General features: G+C 42.4%; 1 protein-coding gene across 4 annotated transcripts; it reads right to left on the minus strand.

The window, feature by feature from the left end:
- Positions 1-25494, minus strand: NAXD (NAD(P)HX dehydratase). Of its 4 annotated transcripts, XM_025044970.1 has the most exons (12): positions 25389-25449; positions 24274-24306; positions 22083-22233; positions 18411-18456; positions 17677-17765; positions 14085-14193; positions 4908-4958; positions 4717-4821; positions 3793-3913; positions 2272-2392; positions 1032-1300; positions 1-372 (listed from the first exon to the last, which is right to left on the minus strand). In XM_025044970.1, exons 1-11 carry the CDS (start codon positions 25432-25434, stop codon positions 1150-1152), a joined length of 1023 nt encoding a protein of 340 aa, XP_024900738.1. In that variant the 5' UTR covers positions 25435-25449; the 3' UTR covers positions 1-372; positions 1032-1149. The 4 variants fall into 4 exon arrangements, with proteins under 4 accessions (XP_024900738.1, XP_006909426.1, XP_015442862.1 ...); XM_006909364.3 differs by lacking the exon at positions 24274-24306 and having other exon boundaries at positions 25389-25494; XM_015587376.2 differs by lacking the exon at positions 24274-24306 and having other exon boundaries at positions 14085-14187; positions 25262-25392.
- Positions 25495-26383: the final 889 nt, after the last annotated feature.

The following is a 26383-nucleotide window of genomic DNA, read 5'->3' on the forward strand; positions in this document are numbered from 1 at the left end:
TTTGGTGGAAAACTTATTTACTCAGATATTTGGAAATGACTGGATCCCTTTGTGAGGGCTATTTAATAAGAACTTATGGCATAAATAAAAAACATGAAATACATAAGTAGAGAGAATGAGAAGACATAAGCTCAGAGGGATTAAAACAGAATTCTGACCTTGGAGCAAGCTAAAATTCAGCTGAGCTGGTGAAAGCATTTCCCATTTTCAAGTGATTCTCCATTTTTTTCTCTTATTGCTGGGAAGCTAAGAAAAGTTTAGGAATACTTTGTTTAGTGTCATTATAACATCTCAAACTGCTTATTAGTTTAGCCAAAAAGTACTGCATTCTAAAATCCTCTACATCAACCCATATATCCTAGACTTACAAACCTCCCAGTCAGCCCGCGCTGCTCTGGTACACAGGATTCAGATGTACTGGATGTGGATTTTCCCATTATGAAAGCAGTCGCTCCCATCATGGTGCCCACTTTTTCCTGTTTGCATCGATCGGCTCAGGTTTCAAAGAGTGTGTTGAATGCAAGTCCAACTTCTGAGATCATGTCAGTGGTGGTGGTGGAGCGGCCGTGCTTCTGGAAGGCTTGGTGGCTGCATTGCCTTGTAAGGGAGCACGCACCGAAGGCAGCCAGGAGGAGAGGGCTGAAACTGGAGGGCAGAGGAATTAGCAAGGCAGCGGGAAGTCCTCGGCTTCCACGGCTGCGTCAGACTTCAGGGGCCAGAAGCTATCAAAGGCTCTGATTTCCTTCCTCTTTCTGCCCTGAGACCCCAAACTGGCAATTTCTAGTCTGATATGCCCCTGAGGCAGAAGGCAGCTTTATTACAGTTACGATAACCATTAATCCAGATAGTGGTATTCCCTGACAAAAGGTGTATCGAAAATACCTATCCGTCTGGAGAAAGTTTAAAACACAGCAGTTTTCCCTTGTGAGAACCGGACCAGGACTTATTGGTTATAATTAAAAGTGCTCTTTAGTGTCCAGGATGTGAGGAAATAGTCAAGATCTAAAAATGCAAGTTCTTCCCTTACAAACCTCCCAGTCAGCCCGCGCTGCTCTGGTACACAGGATTCAGATGTACTGGATGTGGATTTTCCCATTATGAAAGCAGTCGCTCCCATCATGGTGCCCACTTTTTCCTGTTTGCATCGGCTCAGGTTTCAAAGAGTGTGTTGAATGCAGGTCCAACTTCTGAGATCATGTCAGTGGTGGTGGTGGAGCGGCCGTGCTTCTGGAAGGCTTGGTGGCTGCATTGCCTTGTAAGGGAGCACGCACCGAAGGCAGCCAGGAGGAGAGGGCTGAAACTGGAGGGCAGAGGAATTAGCAAGGCAGCGGGAAGTCCTCGGCTTCCACTGCTGCGTCAGACTTCAGGGGCCAGAAGCTATCAAAGGCTCTGATTTCCTTCCTCTTTCTGCCCTGAGACCCCAAATTGGCAATTTCTAGTCTGATATGCCCCTGAGGCAGAAGGCAGCTTTATTACAGTTACGATAACCATTAATCCAGATAGTGGTATTCCCTGACAAAAGGTGTATCGAAAATACCTATCCGTCTGGAGAAAGTTTAAAACACAGCAGTTTTCCCTTGTGAGAACCGGACCAGGACTTATTGGTTATAATTAAAAGTGCTCTTTAGTGTCCAGGATGTGAGGAAATAGTCAAGATCTAAAAATGCAAGTTCTTCCATTACTAAACTCCTGCTATAGCTTCCTTTCCATGTGCACATGCCCCTTGGGCCCCTTTGGGTGAGGGCTCCCTGCCTGCCAGGTGTGCTGCAACCTCAAGGGCCCAACACTGCTTTATCAGGTGTCAGGAAGGGCCCTCCAGCCCAAGACATGCCACCCAGCACGTGCAGCCATATTGTCACCGTGATGGGTGCCAAAGCCCACAGCTTAGAATTCTTAAAACTCACATCTTCCAGGATAACATTCAAGTAAGCTCTACTTCCACCCACAAGTATACACAGAGGGTACACATGGAACCTCCAAAAACTGTGTTCTCAAATTTGGCTGCACATTAGAGTTAACTGGTAAGCTTTAAAAGCTAAGGATGCCCCAGAGGCCGCTGGCATTGCCGGATGGGGTGAGCCATCTTATGGAGTAAAAGCTCCCCAGGCAAGCAGTCTAGCATCAACCCCTGCCCTGAGAGCTCTTCCATGTTACAATAATAGCAATATTTCATTTGGAATGTTCCAAGTGGCTACTTATAAAATGTATGAACTACTAAAATAGCTAACAGTTAAAAATTTCAAAGTAGGACAGATGGAGATATAGCCATACCCATTTGTTTTCTCGGGTCCAGCGTGGAGTGCCCAGTGCACCAAAACGCCCAGGGAGCCTGAGAGGAGGTCTCCTTGCCCACCACACCTGCGGTTGCTGCCCTGCTGGCTGCACTCGAGCACTGATCAAAAAGCAAGACGGGGGTTAGAGTGGGTGGCCTGTCTCTGCTCAAAGGGTACTGGGTCATCTGTGGCTCTTCCCTGTCTGTCTCTAACAAGGAGGCCTCTTTTACAGGAGAGGGAACCAAGGCAGGCAGAGGTTGGGCTGCCCCAGAACCACCTGTTCAGTATGGTGGTGGTCAGTGGAGACACCCATGACTCAGAACCGCCAAGGGACCTGCTGAAACAGAGAAGAGCACACTCGCACAGCACACATGGGGCCCTCAGTCCTGCAGGCTCCTGAAGACCAAGCCCACCAGCATATCTCACACAACAGAGTCCACTTTCAAGGAGATGCGCTAGTACCTAGTGTGGACCCGGCTGATAATGCTCATGACTTCATTTATGCTGTGTAATGAGAAATTTCTATTTCTTTGGAAAATATCCCCAAAATGGGCTGTTAATATGCTCTGATACGTTAGAATCTAGAGTACTTTACAATAATACAAGTGCCCAAAGGTTTCAGGATCTCTCAGAGAACACAGTGTGTTTCCTGCCCAGCATGTGAGACTGAGTGCACACACATGTGACTAATGTGCCTTCTGTTCGGTGTTGGCCCTGATTTCCACAACCTAGTCAGCAACTCTACACCCAGGTGACAGTTTTTTGTGCGAATTTCTCTCGAGAATAACTGGTGTGCTTTCTGCCTCCTGATCAGATTTTAATGAAGGGAGGATTTGTTTTCAGGGAGCTAGAGGTATTCTAATGTTCTCTGGTTATACACCTCACTGTGTAGACATGAGCAAGCGCTGGCGGTGCATCTCAGGCCCTCTACCCACACCCCCACCTCGTTCTCACTCAGTGGTCACAGGTTCCCGCTGAAAGAATGTGACTGGATGATTTGCCACATTTCAGCACCTGGTGATTCCCACCACTACTCCCAGCTTCTAGGATTTCTTCACTTTCCACTCGTTTTTATAAAATAGGATAAAATGCAGTAAAATATTCAAATAACTGCATTTATGCCACAGGCAAGACAGAGGTGGCATGTCAGGGACCCTGGAGTACCACCTGCTGTTACAGCCATTTTCCCATTGGGCTGTTGCTTATAAACTGATAGGACTTTGGCCATTGCAGCTGGTATCAACTAGGATCAACATTCATGACTGTCACTTCCTTTTGCAAAACAGTGAGAAATAATGAACTTTGAAGAAATTGTGGTTAACAAGCTCATCAGGAGGTCCCTCTGTATGTGGAACACGTGATGCACGTGTGTGAAGGTGTGAGACACGAGTAATCACGTGACATGCAAATGTGACACTGAGCACCTGTACCGTATGTGAATGAGAGGTTTTTTGGGGGGCTTGTACCCAGCACGGCCACACTGGCTTGCTGACACGACGTGAAGCCCAAAGCCACTCACCCTGTTCGCCATCGGAGATCACATCTTGCTCCCCTTTCTGGACCACGGTCACATTCCCCAGAGCCTGGCTGAGTCTCAGCACAGCTCCACGGCGATCACCGTTGTCCACGGGGTCTTTCAGCTATGCAGTAGGATACCATGGCGGTCATGAGATATGTGAAAGGATCCCACAAAAGTAGATACAATGAATGCCCTGCCTCATCTCTCCTGATCCTCAGACTCTCACATCGAAGGGAATCCCTGACCCACCAGGCACTTTATAATGGCTGAGCTCTGGCCCCCCAACAGAGATGTGCATTTCATCCACCAGGTAGGAGGAGACCCACAATACCATGGGCAGCAAGTCCTCCAGGTAGATGCCAACACTGGGTCTTGAGGCAGAAACTCTGTTCTGGTGCCCGTCCCCTACCCTGTCAGACCAAAGGTAAAGAACATTCATCATGGCTGGGATTTTGAAAGTTTACAGAAGTGATTCAACTATGAATGATAACGTCTGTGGGGCATAAGATATGTAAGGTCTCACGGATTTACATATATTTCATTTCATCCTCACAGACCCTATGAGGCAGATGCCATCATTATCTACATTTCACAGACGAGGTGACGGAGGACAGAGATAGAGTGATCCACACCGAGTACAGATTGTGAGAGGCTGGCTGACCCCAGAGCCCACCATTCTGCCTTTCATCCAATCAAAGATGCACCGATTAGAAGATGCCCCAACACATGCAACACCAAAAACACAAAACCACTATTATGTGAAAATGTGCACTGTAGAAATGCATGCATCCTCATGACATCTACATGTCTGTCCCTGCAGAAGCACCTGCAGGGACTAGTGGGAGCAGAACTGCACAGCGTGTCCTTCACCCCTCAAGATGAGGAAGGCTTGCACACTGTCTTTAGGGTGGTCAACAAACTCACCACAGCTTCAGAGAGTCTGCCAAACTCCATGTGGTTGGGAGTGAGAACGGCCTTCCGGTAGCCTTGAATGAGGGTTGGCTGCTGAGCTATCAGCCACAGCCCATCCTGCACAGAACAAGGGCTCCTGTTTACAGCTTGGCCTTGGGGGCCTGGCTGTGAGGAGGGTACAAGAATGGAGAGGCCACACTCACTGCGTCAATGATGAGGGGGATACCTCTGGCCTTTGACACTTCTAAAATGCCCTGCAAGAAAAGGAAAAGCCCGTTACCTCTCAGAGGAATTAACCAAGCAATTCCTTGATAAATTTCACCACCAACTCATCAACAAATAGAATAAAGTGCATAAAACAGAAAAGACCCAAATGAACCAACAGTCCCCTTGTTAAGGCAGGGCACAGGGAACTCTGAAAACATAAGCTCATGGGTGACATTATGCACAGCGCTGGGTCCCAGGCTAGCCCACGAAGGGTGACCTCCATGCCAGTGTCTACAAATTTCCAACAGATATAAATCCTTGGGAATTCCCCTAAATCATCAGCTTTTATGTGTTTTTCATAACACTTTGCTATAAATGAGTGACGATAAAAAACAACTCTGAAAAGGTTATACTAAAAGTTTCAGAGGATTTTTACTAAAAAAAATTATATACGATCAACATATGGTTGCTTCTTATTATGAACCAGTACAAGATTATATATTGCAATAGCATATAAAAATGATCTCTACCTGATAACAGAAAACATTGAGACTAAAGATATAAGTAGAAATATCTTAAAACATTGAAAGATATAAGTCCACACATATTTAATTAAAAGTTATCATTCTGAAAATGAAATGTGAAACTCCACAAAGCATGAGCTGCCCTGACAGTCTGTCATACTTTGCTGACACTGGTCGGAGCTTTGGGAGTGTTTCCAAAGGCCCCTTCAAGTGAGGATCCGGGTATGGGAGCTTCATGGAAGCTTATTTCCTTCTTTAACAATGAAAATATTCTGCTAGCCTTTATTGTTAAAACTGACTGGCTTTTGCTAATTCAGACTTTTGAATCTCTGGTTTCATGGTGCAGTGTTGTTGGCCACAATACCAACATCTTCATCTCTTTGTATTTTTCCTATTAAAAAGTTCTTACAAAAACAGTGTAAAGTGAATATTCAAACACTGAAATGTGAGTCAACACGATGGGTGGTAGTTGAATAACATGACATCACAAACATGCCAACACTCAGGTCTACTGGCACAGTTAAGAGCACCACACAAAACCATGCATCAGTCACCCATTTAAGGAGTGATCTGCTTCCATCACTCAGAGGATTTGTATGAAGCACACTGTGCTTCCTGTCAATGTTTATTGCATTTGTAAGGATGGCTCACGTTAGCAGCAGTGAGGGCCACGAAAACACAATAACAAAACGGCTCACCATTCTCCACAAATGCAGCTGCATCTACCATCTAGTTAATAATCTAACCTACGAAAATGACACAGGAATGATCAAGCCACATCCAGATCAGAAAAGGCTGGAGGATGGTTGTGGAGGAACCAGACAGAGCTAAAATTAAACAAGCATTCCCACATAAGGGACCAGGCAGAAGTGAGCAGGAAAGACAGCTCCCCAGAGCAGAGTCCTGACAAGGACAGCCTGTTGGTGGAACAGCAAACTGCTATAGCTCTTTGAATCGGCAACAGAACTTGTGGAAATTTTTCCTAAATACCCAAAAGAAATGGAACAAATATGTATACAGAAATGTTCAAGACAACATGAATAGAAAAAGCTGTAAACAGCCTAAATGAACTAAATACATTATAGCATAGTATGATGTAGCTACTAAAAAAAAAATATTAAATATAAAAACCAATATATAACAAATATACTATAAAAAGTATAATATATAAAAATTAAATAACTCACATGGAAATGCACAGGACCCAGAAGAGCCAAAACAATCTTGAAAAAAGTTCAAGGGCTCCACATTTTACCATTTCAAAACTTAATGCACAGCCACTGTAATGAAGACAGTGTGGTACTGGCACAGGACAGCTACATAGGCTGATGGGACAGAAATAAGAACCCTTATTTTATGTCAACTGATTTTCAACAAGGCTATCCAGACAATTCACTGGAGGAAAAAGTCTTTTCAATGAATGTTGCTGGAACAACTGGATATCTACTTGCAAAGGAATGAAACTGGGCCCCTTCCTTACACTATACACAAAAATTAACTCAAAACGGACCACAGATCTAAACATGAGTTAAAACAAGCAAGCTCTTAAAAAATTTCAGTAATTCTTGGGTCAAGCAAAAAAAACAAAAAAAGCAAAAAAAAAAAAAAACCCAGATAAGACACCAAAACATAAGTGACAAAAGAAAAAATAAACTGGACTTTATCAAAATTAAAAATTTGTGCTACAAACTACCATCAAGGAAATGAAAAGACAACCCACCGAGTGAGAAAATATCTGTAATACTATCTCTGATAAAGGACTTGTATTTAGAATATACGAAGATTTTTAAAACTCAATAATAAAGGCAAGCAATTTATTTTTCACTGAGGAAGGGATATGAATAGATATTTCAAAGAGCTACAAATGGTCAGTAAGCACATGAAAAAATATTCAACATCATTGCCATCAAAGAAATGCAAACCAAAACCACAAAGTGTGTGTATGCACACACACACTTCAAGATACCACTTCACACCTACTGGGATGGCTATAATTAAAAAGATGGACAATAACATGTTAGAGAGGATGTGGAGAAATCAGAACCCTCACACATTGCTGACAGGAATAGAAAATGGTGTTGCTGCTAGGGAAAACACTGGCAGCTCCTCAAAAATGTGAAACTTATCACAAAAACCTGTAAACTAATGTTCGCAGCAGCATTATTTGTAATAGCCCCCAAGTAGAAACCACCCAAATGTCCATGAACTCGTGAATGGATGAACAAAATGTAGTCTACCCACACAACGGAATACTAAACAGCAATAAAAAAGAGTGAAGTACTGACACACTGCAACATGGATGAACCCTGAAATTATGCTGAGTGAATAAAGCAAGTCACAAAATGCCACAGAGTGTATGACTCCATTTCCATGAGAGATCCAGAATTGGCAAATCCATAGAGACAGCAAGCAGATCAGTGGTTGCCAGGGCCCGGGGAGGTTGAGAGGAACAGGGTGCAAGTGCTGGTGGGTATGGGGTTTCTTTCTGGGGGTGATAAAAATGTCCTAAAATTGATCATGGTGATGGTCGCACAACTCTATGAATATATTAGAAATCACTGAATTGAATTGTACTGTTTAAATGGGTATTGAATTCTACGGTATGTAAAAATCTCATCTCAAAAAAGTTAAACAGCAATTTACTTGCTACATGACCATCTCAAGAATGTAATTTAATTTCTCTAGGATTCAATTTCCTCATCAAAAAAATGAGGATAAGAATAAAAATTTATCTAATAGGGTTATTTTCAGAATTATACTAGATAATGAATTCATTCAGAAAACATCCAATAAACGTCTGCTATGTAGCAGGCACTGAGCAAGAAGCTGATAAGAAAGCATAATGCACTGCTTTGTATTAGCTGGAACATAGGAAATGCTCGCTCAAGAAATGTTAGCAATTCTCATGACCGCAATTGCTATTTTATATACAGAGAGAGGAAAGTCCAGAAGAATGAATAGAAGTGTGAACTCTGGAGACTGGGCTGGGAAGTGCAGTGAGGCACACCCTCACTTCCCACCTTCTAGCTTGTACACTGCAAAATGTTTTTTTTTTTTTTTCAAATAAACATACTAAGTTGTTTTATTATGCATTTAAATTCAGCGGCAAAAGAACTGAAGTAGAGAACTTTTCACGAGCTGTTTTCACCTTAAATTCACGCCTGTACCCTCTAGTATCAGACTAAGTTTTTATGTTGCTGTAATCAGTTTTTACAAATTAGGATGTCACTCCTTGTAGTAAGATATTTCCCCTTGAAATATAGTCCCTGAAGTGGGACTAACAAAGGGTCTGAACAGGTTTAGTAGGAGTACACATCCTAAGAGACTGCTCAAAGAGGGTATCTCAGTACCACACTTCTGTGCTATTTTCCCAGATATTTGCTGCAGTGCAATTCTGACCCTAACCACCCGATAGTCAATTTCGCAGGTGAAGGGCACAGACCCCACAAGACTGCCCACCCTTCAAACACCAGGCAGAAACTCAGGGGTTTCCATCACCCATTCAAGTCCGATAATTAGCTAGAATGACTCTGAGAACTCAAGGAAAGCACTATACCTTCAATTACAGTTTATTATAAAGGACATAAATTAGGAGCAGCCAGATGGAGAGAGACAAGGGGCAAGTCTGGGAGGGTCCCACAAGTTGCTCTGGGCCCTTTCCTGGTCAGTCAGGACACACACATCCCCCTCTGGGCACATCTGTGCGCGCGCCACCCTGGAAGCTCTCCTGAGTTTACTGGGGTCTCTAAAATTATGCTCGTGTGACTGAATTACTGCCCATGTGACTGAACTCAACGTGCAGCCCCCTCCCCTTCCCTCCACTCCCTTCCTTGGAGGTGGCAACAACTCTAATCTCAAAGTTCCTGGTGTAAAGGACTCCATCCTCAGTCAAATCTTTAGCATAAACTCAGGTGAGGTCCAAGAGGCCCATCTTGAATAAAAGCCATTTCTACCTGTTGAAAAAATTCCAAAGGTTCAAAGACTCTTTCCTAGGAACAGGGGACAAAGACCAGCCAATACTTTATTATACCCCTCCCGCCACTGGGATTTTGTGTCCCCAGTGCCACATACAGCGCAGGGCACACAAGAGTAGAATTAAATGCTGTTACTTACCTACACAGCCGCCTGAAGATGCTTTTACATAATCTCATTTGCTTCTCAGGGCTTACGTATAGAGAGTACCAATTCTGGCACTGGATGTTCTGGACATGAATACCACGAGCCCTACCTGGATGACTATAAGCATCTGATATCTGCACCGGACATCATCTCTCTGTATCAGTTTCCACATTTATAAAATGGAAATGATGCTAATACTGACTTAGGAAGTTGTGAGAACTAAATGAAGTTTACTAACATAAAGTACTCATAAAAGTGCCCGGCACACAAAACACAATATGTTAGTATTTAATTCACAGAGTCTACTAAACTCAGTAATCCACAAGTAGAATATGAAACAGATAATGAAAACAGAGCAGATGAGAAAACCCAAGGTCAATGAAGCTGTACAGCCTGTTTTGGGTCCCCCAGCTAATAACTGCCCCAGGCCAGTGTTCTGTGAGACCCCAGCACAAGTTTTTTGTCCCAAGGGAGAAAAAACGCTTATGAGGAAATTCTGATAAAATCCAAGCACATTTCTCTTTCATTTAAGCTGTTCAAAAATAAGTTCATTTCTAATTACTGATCATAAATTTGCTGTGCATTAAACCCTCCGTTGAGGACTGAACTGTCTGTGTGGCAAGTACTCAGGAATACCAGAGTCCCTGGTTCACGGTGAAGAGCCAAATGCCCAGTGTAGGAACTCCTCACAGTTGAACACATCTGGACATGGCTCAGGTGGACAAGCACAGGACGCCGTACTGCCAGGACAGGGCGGTCGGGGCAGTGCCAGGGCCTGGCAAGAATCTCACATCAGGAGGGACAAGTAGGCAAGCCACAAGCATGGGGCCTGTCGATCACAGCTGTCAACAGGGAGTACACATTCATTTCAAGTTTTTTTCAGAAAACACCCTAACGAGTGGCTTCTTGAACCAAACTGTAGTCCCACCATGCTGTCTTAGTCCATTCGGGCTGCTAATGGTGTCAAGTGTGGGTCTCTTCCTGGTCACAGACTTCTCACTGTGTCTTCACATGGCAGAAGGAACAAGGGAGCTGAGGTCTCTTTTATAAGGGCATGAATCCCATCATAGGAGCTCCAACCTCATGACCTAATCACTTCCAAAGCCTTACTAATATGTCACCTTTGGGGGTTAGGATTTCAACACGTGAATTTGGGGGACATAAACATTCAGACCACAGCACGTGCTGCCTTCACAGTGTGGTTACACCAGCAGATAGTGGTCAGCCTACAGCCAGCCTAAGAGCCTCTATCAAGGAAGCACGAGAAATCAAACCTATCTATACCAGCAACATGTGTAAATCTCTAAACAACATAAGAAACATCACCACGATGTTTCAATGAAAACAGGGCATTAAAAGATGAGGTTTAAAGAGGGGACCAGGGAGTGTGTTGTGAGTTCCACTGTCATGACCAATGTGGCCAGTGGTTTACTGGCAATTAAACAAAAGGTCAAGAATTCTATTATCACAAGGCTCCTTGGGGGACCACTACTCTGGCTCCATGCTGACAGGAACCCTCATTTACCTCTCTTTATAAACCATCCATCTAAGAAGCACTGCCAGACCACCCATGACTGGCGTGGGCTCAGCCCCTACTGTGCCAACCACCACTAACTCTGAATGCAAAGGCACCGCTGATCCATTGTTCACACAGAGGTTCCAAGGAGAGGTCTTCCGCTTGGAGAAACTGAAGGGTCTAACACTCTTTGACCATGATTAACTTCTACTTTTCAGCAAGAGGTTAAGATTTTCAAAGATCTGAGTGGTGTTGCCTGACAAACTTGCATGCCCCATGCTAATTCCAGGTGGCTTAGAACCAGGAGAATCCCATCCTAAATTAAATCCTCTAATTTGCACAATGTGTCATCTAGAGCTACTGTTAAATTGTATTTGCCTCTCAGATTATTTATCCTGAATGCACAACTGCTGGCTCATTAATCTCTCCTGTTCTCTAGGCGAGCTCTTTGTGATAGGAGTGAATAGCTGCCCCTCCGACCCCGGGGTCTATTATCACAGCTTCTCATTCCAGAGCCCAGTGAAGCACAGGGCATTCTGTTCAGAATCACTCAACAGTCCAGCACCCCACAGACTTCGGCTGGCTTCCAGTTCTAGGCAGTGGGCTTCTTTTCTTTGTTTTCAGAATCTTCATTAAATTTCATTACATTTCATTAAGTATAAAACTATGAAATGCAAAGTAGTATGAGACATAGAAGAGAAGTATGTGGCAGGCATTCTCTAATTCCTCTCAGGCACAACTCAGGATACATGTTTGTTTTTTTCTAGCTTTACTGAAGTAAAACTGACAAAAAAAATTGTATATATTTAAAGTGTACAACCTGATGTTTTGATATATAGTAAAATAATGACCACAATCAAGCTAAAATATCATCTCACACAGGTGAGAACACTTAAGATCCACCTGCCTCTTAGCAAATTTCAATACACAATACAGCACTGTTAACTCTAGTCCCCGCACTGTACGTCAGATCCCCAGAACTTATTCATCCTGCCTCACTAAAGTTTGTACCCCTTGACCAACACCTTCCCATCTCCCTGAACCCCAGCCCCTGGCTGCCACCCGTCTCTTGTCTTCTATGAGTTCGATTATTTTAATTCTACACGGAAGTGAGATCATGCACTATTTGTCTGTCTGCATCTGGCTTATTTCCCTTAGCATAATGTACTCCAGACGATACATATGTTTTAACCAACCCTTTTGAAAGAGGTAATAAATGGACCTACCATCAATTTTAAAGTCAAAAACAAATTTATTGCTCAATCCCATTCACTCCAGTCACCTGTCACTTGTCATAGCTGTTTATCCTCAATGATTATTCAGGTGTTTGAGAAAAGTGAAATTTCAAACCCCAACTTTCACCTCAAAGGCTGGAATTGAAAGATCTGTCATACAGGTATCTTTCAAATCCATGTTCCCACTAAATTCTGATAAAGCAAACACATTTCCTACCTTTTTAAAATGTTCCTTACCAATCAGATTGCTAAGAAAGTACAACTAACACACAGGGCTCCTTACACCTTTTCACTTGAATTGTTAATTCAATTCAAAAGGCAAAAGCTGAGCCAAAAAAAGCCGCTCTTAGTTAATGACGATGAGGATGGTAAATCATGTTTAGTATAACCTCGAACCCTTTAGTAAGCGTCTGAGGGTGTCAGACACATTCCCTGATTTGGAGCTTACTCTTGGCCCCCTGAGGCTACACAGCACCATCTCACATAGGGCGCACCACACCCTCTTATCCAGGGCTAGAGCTGGGCAGGCATCGCGGGAGCACTGAGAAGAGCCTGGCGGGGAGTCAGAAAAATTGCAAGGGACAGAACCCGAGATGTGTCCACTTGAAGAGTAACAACCTGCTAGTGTCAGCGTGACAAGCAAAGAGAACACACAGAACATGGGCTGGTATGCTGTCCGGCATCTTTATTTTCTCTGATTCTGGCTGGTATTTATTTCTATTTCAATTTTTCGAGGATAAATTATTTTTATCTTTTAGATTTCATCTTTTTAGATTAAGGCAACCATAAAATGAATTTTCAGTAATAAAGAATAGCATAAACAATAAATGAGAAAGTAAATGAACGTACACTGCATGTGAAGGTGAACTAGGTTTATGCCCATTCCGTTTCGCTGAGTGCCTGGCTAGGCTGTGCATGTGCTGGTTTCATCTGAAAAGGACGGCAGGGAACAGAGGTCGAAGCTGCAAATCAACTAGCCTGTGGGGCTCAAGGCCCAGTGTTTTCTAGACCAATGAGAACATCAAGAAGGTTGGAAACGCATCAGGTTAAGAAATCAGACTGAGCTTTCAAGAGGACCCAGCTAATAACACAAAGTTAGAACAGAGCACCTTTTGTGTTTTTACCTAAACGTTCGACTTACAGGAAAAGTAGTTGTTAGAATAACTCTCAAAAATATCCTTTCTCACCCAGGTCATCTGTGACAGTGACTCTGTCCCTGCTGTATCTTTACTCTGCCTAACTAGGCATTGTGCAAAAGCATTTTATAAAATGTGTCTCTTAGTAACCTCTAGGGGTACAATCACCCCCTTCCATGGAATGCACAAGGCCCAGGAGGCTGAGCAAGCTGCCAGGGTCCTTGGCTGGAAGGAGATTGTGCTGGGAGAACTTGAGCCTGACCCCAGACCCTGTCCACTGCTGACACTGCTCGGTCAGGACACTGGGACTTCCCAACACGTTGGGTGTAAAACACATAAACGTCAGGGTGACACCATGAAACATCCGAGTGATTCTACAGTGACATCCTCCTGCTACAGTGTGAAAAAAGCCAGTACCCCAAGAGTAAAAAGGAGACTCTTTCAGTCTGGTTTTAGGTTCATTACCATCTTTGTGCCTAGTTCCTTCTCTTATTCTCAAGCCAAATTTACCTATCTTAATTATTCCATGAAAAGGCACGCAGAACACTAAATAACAAAAAGTCAAGAAAAATATTTGTTCTGACTTCCCAAGATCTAAGAATTGAGTCAACAGGGGAGGCTGTTTAGTAATTCTGTATATTACCTTGACGTTTTCAAGAAGAGCCTCTTCTCTCCCTAAACCAGGTCCTACAACCAGGGCGTGCAGTCGGGACAACCACTTCTCCACTTCATGAACGGCATCGGGGCTGTCACTCAATAAGGAAAAGAAAGGCAGAACAGTTTACTTAAAATTTCATTTGTTTATTAATGAAACTATAGACTTTTCTAGATTTTCCCTGTTTTTCCCCCAACGCCCTTTTTTCTGTTCTAGGATCTAAGCCAGGACCCTGCCCTGCACTCAGCCAGCAGGTCTCCTTAGTGCCCTCCAGAGACTGATTCATCTTTTAATGCCACACCACAGATGTCTAGCTGTCTACATTTAAATGCCCTGCAGGGCATTACACTAAGTGAAATAAGTCAGACAGTGAAAGACAAGTATCTATGACCTGTCTCTTATATGTGGAACCTTAAAACAAGCGGCACAAGCTCATTAATACAGAGAACAGATTTGTGGTTGCTGGACACAAGGAAAGGGAAGGAGGGATGAAAATGGGAGAAATGAGTGAAGAGGGTATAAATTTATTTTTATTTTTTTAAAAAAGAGCAGTATGGGTATACACTACAACATGATGAAGCTCAAACACATTGTTAAGAGAAAGAAAGCAGACATGAAAGACTACATATTGTATGATTCCATTTATATGAAATGCTCAGAAAAGGCAAATCTATAGAAACAAAGATTAGAGATGCCTCGAGCTAGGGGTGGTAACGCGCAGGGATTTTCTTTTTGGAATGATGGAAGTGTTCTAAAATTAAATTGTGGTGATGGTAACGACTTGGTAAATACACTAAAAATCATTATACAATTAAAATGAGTGATTTTTATAGTAAGTTAAATCTCAATAAAGCTGTTACGCATACACATTAGAGTTATGAGAGCAATGGTGGAGAGACATTGGGCCAGACATTAAATATTCAAAGAATGATCCAGGGATCATGATCCAGGGATCTGAGATAGCTGCTGCAAGGAGGGGCGGTGGGTAGCAGAGTCTGATGGTGTGAGTTCGAAGGAGTTGGAGGTTTTAGGAATGAGAGAGGGGCAGTGGTCTGGGAGGAGCAATGAGGAAAAGACACCTCCACTTAAGAGGCTTGACAGGGAAGCCATACTCTCTGGGAACAAGCAGACAAGATGAAGGAAGGAGTGGCATGAGCAGGAAATAAGGTGAGAAAGTGCTCACGTACAGGAAATGGAGAAGACTAGTCTGGCTGAAAAGAGTACGAATAAGGGAATGATATGAGAGAAGCAGAGGCATATCCACTGTGATGAAACTCAAGCATCGATGATCAGAACCCCTCACTTGCTGGGCTCTTTCCAAAACTCTGGGAAGGGCCCTAGCAATGTACTCAAATGGTCCATATGGTTTTGTAAAATCTGCGAAGGTAAGCAAGCAGAAGATATGGGTCTCTTCAAAGCTGAGTTAAAATAGAACTTCCTTCATATCAGAAATAGAGTCAATAATGCAGGGCATATAGCTTTAAACATACATTTTTCTCTCTTTTTTTAAACAAGACTCATGGGAGAAAAATTTTAAACCCATTAGAATACGACATTATGGCTAATTTCAAAATTACCTTTGCCAGTTTGTTTCCATCATACAGGAGGAGTACAGGTAACAATGTAGTCTTTACATTCACAGACTGCCCCATATATCAGACACACTGGGGAAGTCATCTAAAAGACTCGTGTGATTGCTCTCTTTAAAACCCTGAGTCCCCTCCTTTACAACAAGATCTGACAGCTGCATAGGATTTTGTTTTTTCCCCCCACAATATCCTTCTGTTCATCATCTTGTTTCTTAGACTCTTAGAACCCACTCTGTAAGACTTTGCCCCCTTTGACCCCATAAGTCGCCCCTGTCGAGGTCACCAATGACCCCATACTGTGAGATCCAACCATCCATTCTTAGTCCTCATCTTTGACTACAGGGACACAGGGCCCTTCCACAACAGTCTGCAAACAGTTCTTCACTCGACTCCAGAATACCCTTCTAGGCCTTTTTTTACCTCCCCACCTGTCTGCTCCCAAACGGGTACTCTCTGCCTACACACATTCCTGTGTGCCCCCGTCTTTGTCTCTTGGCCGTAAACACTGTCCACATGTCAACAACTCCCAGATTTACACCTTCCCTGACCGCCCCACTCCTAGTTGATGCTTATCAGCCATGTCTGCTTGGATGTCTAACAGGCAACTAAAAACATGTCCACAACCCAACTCCTAATCATCACCCCCACCCAAACCTGCTCCCCACCAGTTTTCCAGCCTCATTAAATGACAACTCATTTAGCCCAAATCCTGGGTGGCATTCATGACTCTCTTCTTTTCTTGTATCCCATATCCAACCAGTCAGCAGAGCCTGGAACTGTATTTTGCAAATGTACCCAGACCCTGACCCACTGTCCAGTTTCTACCCCATCACGAACCTATGACTAATAGAACTTCTGCTTCCACCCTGGGCCCCAAGAGGTTATTCTCAACACGCCAGCCAGATGTGCCTTTTAAAACACAAACTGAAGCCTATCCTTCCCCTGCTCGAATGATCCAGCAGCCTCCTTCTCATTTATGTGAAAGCCAAAAACCTTGCAATAATCCTCACAACCTGCGAAGCTTGACTCTGAACCATTCTGGTCACCCAAACCGACTCTGAAGACCCCTGAGTGCTCCCCGACACACCTGTAGCTTGAGGTCTTGCACCAGCTCTTCCCCATGTATGGAAGCTGCCCCCGCTACCCCACATTCTACAGAACTTGCTCCCTTACCATCTTCAAGCTTTTACTTGAGTGCCACTCTGTGCCACTGCTCATGATCGCCCTATTAAAAACTGCATATATGGCACATGCACCGCATGCACAGCCATTCCCTGTTCCCTCCCGTGCTTCCATTCTCCCCGTGGTCCTTATTATCCTGTTATCTTGTCTAACTCCAGAGCTATGGTGCCCAAAACAGTAGACTCACCACACATAGCTTTTAGATTTAATTAAAGGAAAAACTTAGTTCCTGAGTACCACTGGCCATATTTTAAGGGCTCAGGAGCCACATGTGGTCAGCAGCCACAGTGCTGGAGGGAGAATATTTTCATCACTGAGGAAAGTTCTAGGGCACAGGGCTGCCCTAGAAAGGAAGCAGCATGGGACAGGTGTTTTTGTCTGCTTGGTTTGATGCTGTCCCTGTGGAACCCAGGACGGGCCTGGCATGCAAGCATTTGCTGAGTTAGTGAATAGTTTGTTACTGCCTAATAGGCCCCTCATTCTTGCCTTTCATACACTGTCCACAGGCAGGCCCACAGACCTCTCGTGGACCTAGGAACCTCTAGCCATTTCTGACAGGCCACAGGGGTCAGCCCTGGGCACATCATCCTGGTGCTCAAATCTCATTCCATGCTGTTGCATATGGCTGTTTGTTTGCCATCTTTTAACCACAATGGGTTCATTATAATTTTCTCATTTTTTCTGAAACCATTTACCTACCAACTTTCAGTACAGCAGCTACTTAACAACAGAGGCTCTTAGAGTCAGTGTACAGACAGCACATGACCCAGGAGAGGTGCGACAAAGAACCCCACGTGGGCCCCACTCACAGAACCGGGTGAACAATCAGCTCCGGGCTGTACGACTTGATCACAGGTGCGGCCTCACGGGTACAGAACACGTGGGATAAATCTGCACCCTGAGAAACGAGCACAAGAGGCTGACTTAATGTGGGACTTGCTCAAAAGACACCCAAAGTGGTTTCAGCAAGAGCCACTCACCACAAGACACGTGGTGTTCAACCATTCACATCATACAGCACTATCTGTAAAACATCCAACTGCAGCAGTTAAACTACAGCTAAGAAGCTTAGAAGGAGAAGGTATAACCTAAGAAAAGGTCTGGAAGTAATGGCAGACTTTCATTGCCACCTAAGAAACCCAGACGAGCTCAGGCTGCCTCACCTATGAGGTTCACAGGAAGCAGTGAGGCCATGAGGCTGAGCACACTTCATGTTAACTGTGCCGACTAGGCAGTTAGGACTTGCTCAAAAGGCAAGGGCAACTGCCATGGTCAAAAGATGTCAACTGCTTAAGCTAGGACTGAAAAGGCATCCCAGATCATTTTGGTGAAGTAAAGTCTAATAAAACTTTGGTTTAAAAAAATGAGTTTCAAGTTATTTTGACACTGCATAAGAGGTCAGGATATATTTAAAGGTGTTTCTCCTATCCATGATTACAAGATGTTATTTAGACTTATGTCAGAAAACATTTCCTTTAATCATATTTAAATAATCCAACTCTTTACCAGAAGAATCTAATAAACAAGCTATAAACAAACATACCACTTTGAGAGCCGAGATTGCTGCAAAATAGGGAGCTCCAGTATACCTAAAAAGAAGATATTTACAGTCAAAAACTTCTGAGAATGAGGCAAGCACACCAGGTTTATCAATAAACTATATTAAGATGAAGCACCCAGCAGAGGGCCCAACCTCTAGTAGGTGCTCAGTAAATGTTCAATAAACATGGATCAGAACCAGAAAAGTCAGTCTTTTACCCAAGACCTTTGTACTATATCAGGAGAAGCAAATTCTGGCTCCCATGAGTGCAGTCACCCTGTAATGGGTATGTTCAAACTGAAGGCTTGAGGTGATGGTTTTAGGAGTCCATACATATGTCAAACTTATCAAATTGTATATTTCAAATATTTATAATTTATTATAATCAACTAGACCACAATAAAACTGTTAAGGACTTAATCTAGTATAAAATAGTTCAGTAAGGTTGTCAGATTTCTATCAACCAAAAAAAAAAGACAAAAATAGCATCTACAATATCAGCAAAAACCATAAAACATCTAGGAATTAACTTTATAAAACACATGACGACTCTGGGAGGAAATTTTTAAAACATATTAAAGAATATATTAGATGTACACTTGATGAGATGACTTAATATTACAAAGACACTTCTCTCTAGATTAATATAAACATAGATATAAAAATGACTTCATTTATCAGAAATGCACATAGCTGCAAGTAAGAGAAAATACAACACTTGAACAGAACTGAGGTTTTGTTAGCAAGGAAACTTGAACAGAACTGAGGTTTTGTTAGCAAGGAAGATGGGAGGGGATGTATGTTTGAGAAAAAACCCAAAAACTGAAGATTTAAGACAACGATGAGAGTTTACCAAAGGTGTCTGCTGAGAGAGTGTGCTTGAGGTGATCACAGGACAGAGCAACCGGCACTGGACAGTGCCCAAGGGGCAGGACCAGTTCCCGAGAGCAACCGTAAGCAGAGGCAATGGTCATCTCCATGTGAGGCCACACAGGACACCCAGGCCAAACAAGAAGAGACTCTCACACCTTCTTCTGGCTTGCATCCTGTTGTTCTGGAATGTCTGTAACTCTACTTTTAAGGACGCTTCAAGCACAGAAGAAAAATCTTGAACTTGCCATCAGATGGTGTCTGTAACTTTTATGTCAATTCCAGGCAATGAAGAGTTTTGCTAGTCCAGGAAAAACAAACCAGGGAACTGCAGAGCACACTCTACACACACAGCACTCTCCTGCAGAGGACTACCGACATGCTGGAAACGCCAAAGGACAGGACATGCGACACACACACATCCACAACGTGAACACAAACCTCATTAAGAAATATGCTGAAACAACAGAAAACTGCTTGTCTTGACTGCTCCATGAGCAAAGGCTGCCAATAGCCACAGAGTGTGAGGTGAACAGGTGCTTGCTGGTGGCAGCGCACACTAGTGCGATTTGTGGGGAAGAACAATTAGCAATGTTCATCAACATTTAAAATGTCTATGTACTCTGCTCCAATAAAAATTCACACAAGGATATACATACACAAAGGGAAGTCTATAGAAATATTATTAATTGAAAAGAAAAGAACAGAGGTAACTAATTACCTATCAATAGGGAATTGGTTAAATTATGGCCTATCTGTACAATGACTACCATATATCCACTTACCCACTTATAAAGAATAAGTCTATACAAATAAACACGGAAACACAAAGTAAAATAAAGAGTAAACATAACAAATCTTAGAAGGTACATCAGGTAGACTCTAAATGTGAACAAGTTTATTTCCCTAATTAAAAAGAGCAGTCTCTGTCATATTGGGTAAAGAAACAAAATCGTTATATACTATTTATAAGTATACCTAACTACATGATAAACCGTTAAAAATATGGGGCTAGGCAAAGAGATAGCATATAAATGCAAACAAAATGTAAGCAGAAACAGAAATACTATCCAAGGTTGAATTTAAGTCAAATGCAGGAAGTTATCATTTATAAACATGGACAAATTATTAATCTTATGTGTCAAACAACATAACAGCAAAATATATAAAACTGGAAGAGAGAACAGGCCTTTACAAAAGCTAAGATCTGTCAAATTTCATAAATGACCTTCAGGAATATCTTTAAATTGACAAAGTAAACCAAACGGATGCTGAGTGTTTTTACTCTGATCACAAAAGTAATACATACGTATGTATGGTATGAATCTGGTCAATACAGAAAAGTATAAAATAAGAAAAAATAGTATCAACCCTGAACTACAGGCAAAACCTTAACATTACCACACACCAGTAAACAGTTCAATCAGGGCCCTTTAGAGTTTTCTCCTATTTGGTCAAAAAGCTTGCTGAGGAACAAAACTGTAAGGGGCCTTGGCTGAAAAGAAGGCTGAGGGAGATGGCTCCAAACTAGGCCACAGACTGCCATTCTCACCTTTACTCTCTGACCCCAGCACCGCTTCACTGGGGCCACACCCTAGAGCGTGGTTTTCAAACCAAAGCCCATGTCCCCCTACAGTTTTAGGAAATCAATTTAGTTGATTCTTGCCAAAATTAAAAACAAAAATAAACAAACAAATGAAAAAATGAATAAGCCAAAACAAATCACTAAAGAGAAATAGAATGGGAATGACCAGACTCGCCTGCATAATTACAGGCTCCTGGACTGGGAGGGACAGAACAGAGCCTAGCATGGAGCTCTGAAGTATGTGCTTGAGAAATAACTATTTAAACATGACAAATATTTAATTTGCCAGATGGCTCCTCCTTCCCGGATCTAAGGAAATCTCTCACTGGAAGCCATGCCACAGAGCACATAGGCAGCTTGCAACCCACAGTGGCCCCAGAGGACTGCAGGGAAGGCATGACTTGCTTGTTTCTCAGCCAGTTTTATTTCCCGGCCCACATCCTGCCACTCAGAGCACCTAGCTCTCCAGGTTATTTCTTTTGTAGCTGCTTTACATTATTTCAGAAATAGTTTCAGTCTTTGCTTCACTGATGACTTTATCCTGCCCTTTTCTCTCTTCTAGGGCTTGAATTTAGATGAGACATAAGAGCAAAGGGCACTGAATCCCAAACCCATTTTATTTATTAATTCTCATCTCAGCAACAGTTTAGCAAGAAAGATTAATAGGAAGGAAACTATTAGTGAGTTTTAAGAATGCAGGCCATCAACGGTGGCTATAGTTAGACAATGGCTGCATAGAGCAATTTTTAAAAAATGAGTATTGTCTATTTAGAAATGTCTCTTGGGCTGTTGATCCAGGTGTGTGACTAAGTGTGAGGATGGAGAAAAACAGAAGGAATGAGAAACCATCTTCTATTTGAGATCTTGTGAACCAGCTCTGGTTCCTTTGCTAACTCTGTCTAAAGTTAAAAAAAAAAAAAACCCTCAATGGGGAAATATATAACTATTTACAGAGGCTTCTCCTCTATCTAGAGTACCCTTGTGCAAGATACGTCATCTTGCAGCCTTACAGTGTGGTTGTATTTGAAATAAATGGTGCAAGAGGTGAAAAAAAAAAAAAGTTCACTGAAAAATACCAAGTGTCATAATATCAGACTATATTTGGAAATGATTACTAGGGTCCCACTAGATGGCTGGCTGGCTGGCTGGCTGACAGGTATGTAGACAGACAGATAATATAGATTGATTGTTTAAATACCAACATTTTTCAAGTCACTTACTCTTGGCAGCCTCCAATTATACCTATTCTTCCATCTTGCCCTTTGTGTTTCTTGGTGGTTAGAGGAGGTATGATATTTCTCACCAACTGAAAAGTATTTTCCATATCTTTTATTGAATGTACTTTATGTAGTGAAAATGCTCTTTTCAAAGCTGAAAAACAGGAAAATGAAATCACTCAGAATGGCAAATATTGGTATATATAAAGAACAGAGACTTAAATGAAATAGCCCTTTAACCAAAACACTGTAAGTTGACATGAATGATATAGATTTTTATCCAATGGTTTTATTATTTTATTTCTGTAAGCAAATGATGTTCAGAAATTACAACACAATACTAAAACATCTTGTATATATCAAGTTACCTTTTGAAATGTATCAGACACTTTGGAAGTCTACTTAATCTTTCAGGAAAAAAAATTTGTAATGCATTATTAATAAACTATATTTTATTTCGATGTTTCTATAAATTTATTAGGTCTCTTCTCTCAAAATGGAAAAGCATCTTCTCATTTGTTACCTTCCAATACCATATTCAAGTCTGAGATTCATATTTTCCAGTCATATGTCTAACACTCAATTAGATACCAATTAAATAATCTAGAAATGGTATTCTAAATATAGAATATATCTTACATTGGGTTCAAAGGCATTTTGCATTGTCTCTAAATAGCTCATTTTAATTTGTCTTTCTTGAAAATAAGGCACCCAATATTTTTTATGCTTTCAGTTATCTCGGCAGCTGGAAAAACTAGACATAGGTCGCAAGTTTAAGTGAGGATCAGAAACTGGCTCAGCTCCACGTGATAAAACAGCTTTACCTTTAATAACACTCTCTCTAACAGTTTTACTTTTTATTCAATGAACTTATTCAAGTAATTTTCTTTAATGAGTAGATGTAAATGCCTCCTTAGCTGATATATCAGATGCGTAGACCCCAAAATGTAAGGAGAATATTAATTACCATCAACCCAAACACCTTTCACCTTCTTCCAAACCAACAAAGGACTAAAACTCAAGAGAGAATCACTGTAAACCTTTGGCCAAAAAAAAGCACAATTAGGCTTGTGCAACAATCAGTAAAACTGGCTGATCCTGTGGCTCCAGTCGTCTTTCCTCATAAGTAGAATTCTGCCCCAGTGACATGTCTGCAGAACTGCCTCCCGCCCTGACTCAGAGCCAGGCTGCAGAAAAACTGAGCTAGCAGGGCAACCCCGCTCTCACTTCTCCCCCTCCCCCAAAAGTCTCAACTTCCTAAACGCCTGTCCACACCTCAAATTCCCAGACTGCACACTGTCTCTTTGCCATGCACAGTTACTGTGAAATGCTCTTTCCCAGTGCTCCTTAACAAGCTGCATGAAAGCAGCCAAAGCTGTTATAATCAGATTTAATGGCGGTATCACTGGCGGCTGATTAGCAATCTATGCAGTCATGAAAATGCTTGCCATGCATTTGTTTCAAACTCGAACATATCCAGCTTAACAACATGACTGGTCAATACAAGAATATCAGAGAATGGTCGCTCCTTCAAATTCCCCAGAACAATAAATATGGCCGCTGTTTTTAAAAAGTCTAGAAATTGTAAAGATAGAATCCAAACTTACCAGTCACTCTTGTTCTAGGTTCCTTACAGTGTTTTGGGTTTATTACATACCATCACTTTATATTAAGCACTTAGCCACACACAAACTATCCCTAAGACCACCCCACCACCTTCTGTCTACACAGAATGTGGTACAGCTCCCACCTGTGGCTTAAGGGGAGCTCCGCTCTACATCTTTCCATGTTGGACTTCCACCCTCAAGTGCCTCAAACAGTCTGGCACAGAATTTGACACAAATATTTGATGAACTAAGGAATCTTGATTTACTCTCATTAGGAACCAGTTTATCCTTCTCTTACAAATAGGGAAACTGAGGCCCTGAGAGACAGACCTGAGAAGACGCCTAAGTTAGTAATGGATAAGCCTGGGCAGAAAACACCATTTTATAAAAATGATGCTATTTTAATGTAAAAGAAATCACTTTTCTTTAACCAAATATTCACCCCACCAACCAAAAGAAAAGTCAAAATCCTTCTCAAATGCCTTCTGATACCATTTCGGAGGAGGCCAAATCATTTTTGAGAACTGCAGCATTTTCACTTTTTAACTGGAATTGTAAGAATGCAAAGTAAAGTCCACACTGCTCACCAGTGTTCTGTCTCATTCCTCTAAGATGAACATCTGTTAGTGAAAGGGACATAGAAAGGTCAATTAAATTCCCCTACACTGTACAATGAGTCTCAGTTTCAGTTGGCATAATGACATACATCATTTGGACTTATCCACAAAAATACTTAAACATAAACATCAAAGTTCTGAAATATAAAAAAAGGCCTTGACAAGAAGTGGCAAAATTTATCCTATTAAGCAATTGTCTTCATGACAATTCTGAGTCTGCAAGAACAGGTTAAACAGGTCTGGTTCTTATTTGTTCTGAAGAAGTGTGGCTAAGGAAGACAGAAGAATTACAGATTTCTTAAGCCTGGGCTGTTTTCTAAAATTACTTGCCATTAGAATTACTGTGATACCAATGTCTCTTTGTGCCAAACGTGCTTTAAATTAATGTGAACCATAACTAATTTGAAGCACCTGACAGCAATCTTTAAATTAACTGATATACCTTAAAGCTATGATGGAAAGTCGGTGATCTAAATTCGAGAATACCTGTTTTTTGCTAAAAGTTTATGAAGTCAGTCTAATAATGAAACCACAAACTCAAAGAGAAATTCTGCTAACAAATTATAGTGTGTGAGTTTAAGACAAACAGCTACCAATACTGTCTCTGCCCAGAAGCCCCTGTGCTCCTGGTGTAATGGAGGTGCAGAAGCTGAAGAACTCTTAAATTCTCCTCAAAGTATTTGGACCTATCATGCCTAAAATCCAAGTTAAAACTCTTTAACAATTACTGTCGCCACGTCCGGCCTCGAGACTGTCCTGAAAGCTCCTGGCCAGCGCCGCCCAGCTCGCGTCGTCCGCAGCTGTGTTCGCGTTGTCATCGGCTAGGCCAAGCCTGAGCCCCCGCCCCCAGCAGCCTGACGCCGTGGCCGCGCTCTTGCCGCGAAGACCACACGAGGCCCCGCAACCCCAGCCCCATCGCTGCGCCTTCCGTCGGGAAAAACGGCCCGCGGCCGGGTACCTGTGTCCAGCGGCTGCCCATAGAGCGCGAGCGCGGCCGAGAGCAGCGCGACAACGGCTGCGCCGGCGACCGCAGCCACGACTCCCACCAGAGTGGCCATGCCCAAGAAAGCCGGTATCGATCTTACCTCGCCCGCAAGCCCGGGCTGCCACCCAGGAGAGACCTACAGCCATCGGCGGACTTCCGGGTTCCCGGCCGCCCCCGCGCCGCCGCCGGAACCAAAGCCATCGAGTGGACTTCCGGGATCCCGTCAGCCTAAGCGTTGTTGCCGGAATTGGGCTTCCGACTCACAGCTGGCTGGCTTTTGGCATCTCTCCATCCACAGGCTGACCTCCACGAGCCATTTACGGTCGCATATGATTGACAGGCTTGATCCCCAACCTGGCCTGTGCAGCAGATTGGTCTGCTGGAGTTTTGCTAGAAGACAGATTAGGGAATCAAGAGGCGTCTTAATGATTTAGGGTCTGGGTTTTTTTCGTTCCATTTTTTTGGGCAAGGGGCATTATATAAAATAATTGAGGCAGAAAGCTGCTCAATAGGCTGGCTGTGCGTTTTACCATTTTAGCTACTTACACCGTGACTAGAAATCTTAAATAGAAAAGCTTAATTTTTAGGGGGCGGGGGAAGGTAGATGGGGTAAAAGGGGTCAAATATGTGATGACATTAAAGAATTAAAAATAAATTAACTAATTTAAAAAAAGAAAAGCTTAATTTTGTTCTATGTGCTCATCATCCAGAACATGGCACGTAGTAGGTGCTAACTCTATTTAGGTATAATTTACATAGCAATAAAATTAATTTTAAGTGTACAATTATATGAATTTTAACAAACAATCATGTAATCACCACATTCATGATCTAGAACATTTCGATCAACACATCATGCTTTTGATGCTATTAGAAATGTTATTTTTAATTTTCAATGTATTGATCATATATGGAAATACAATTGATTTTTATATCTTGACATTGAATCCTTTGACCATGCTAAATTCACTTATTCTAGCAGATATTTTGAAATTATTTGGTATCAACTATATAAGCAATGACAGTTTGCCCCATTTTTTGGTGCCAGTAACTTCGCTAATTTCAATCACTTGGTTAAGGTGGTGTCCACCAGAT

The sequence above is a fragment of the Pteropus alecto genome, unplaced genomic scaffold, assembly GCF_000325575.1.
Source record: "Pteropus alecto unplaced genomic scaffold, ASM32557v1 scaffold13, whole genome shotgun sequence".
Classification (NCBI taxonomy): Eukaryota; Metazoa; Chordata; class Mammalia; order Chiroptera; family Pteropodidae; genus Pteropus; species Pteropus alecto.

Coding starts and splice junctions, on each gene's coding strand:
- NAXD (XM_006909363.3), bottom strand. CDS start 25,361: ATGGCCACTCTGGTGGGAGTCGTGGCTGCGGTCGCCGGCGCAGCCGTT. Junction 4,822..4,907: donor TCCCCCTCATCATTGACGCA/GTGAGTGTGGCC, acceptor TGTTCTGTGCAG/GATGGGCTGTGGCTGATAGC. Junction 2,393..3,792: donor GATCTCCGATGGCGAACAGG/GTGAGTGGCTTT, acceptor CTTTTTGATCAG/TGCTCGAGTGCAGCCAGCAG.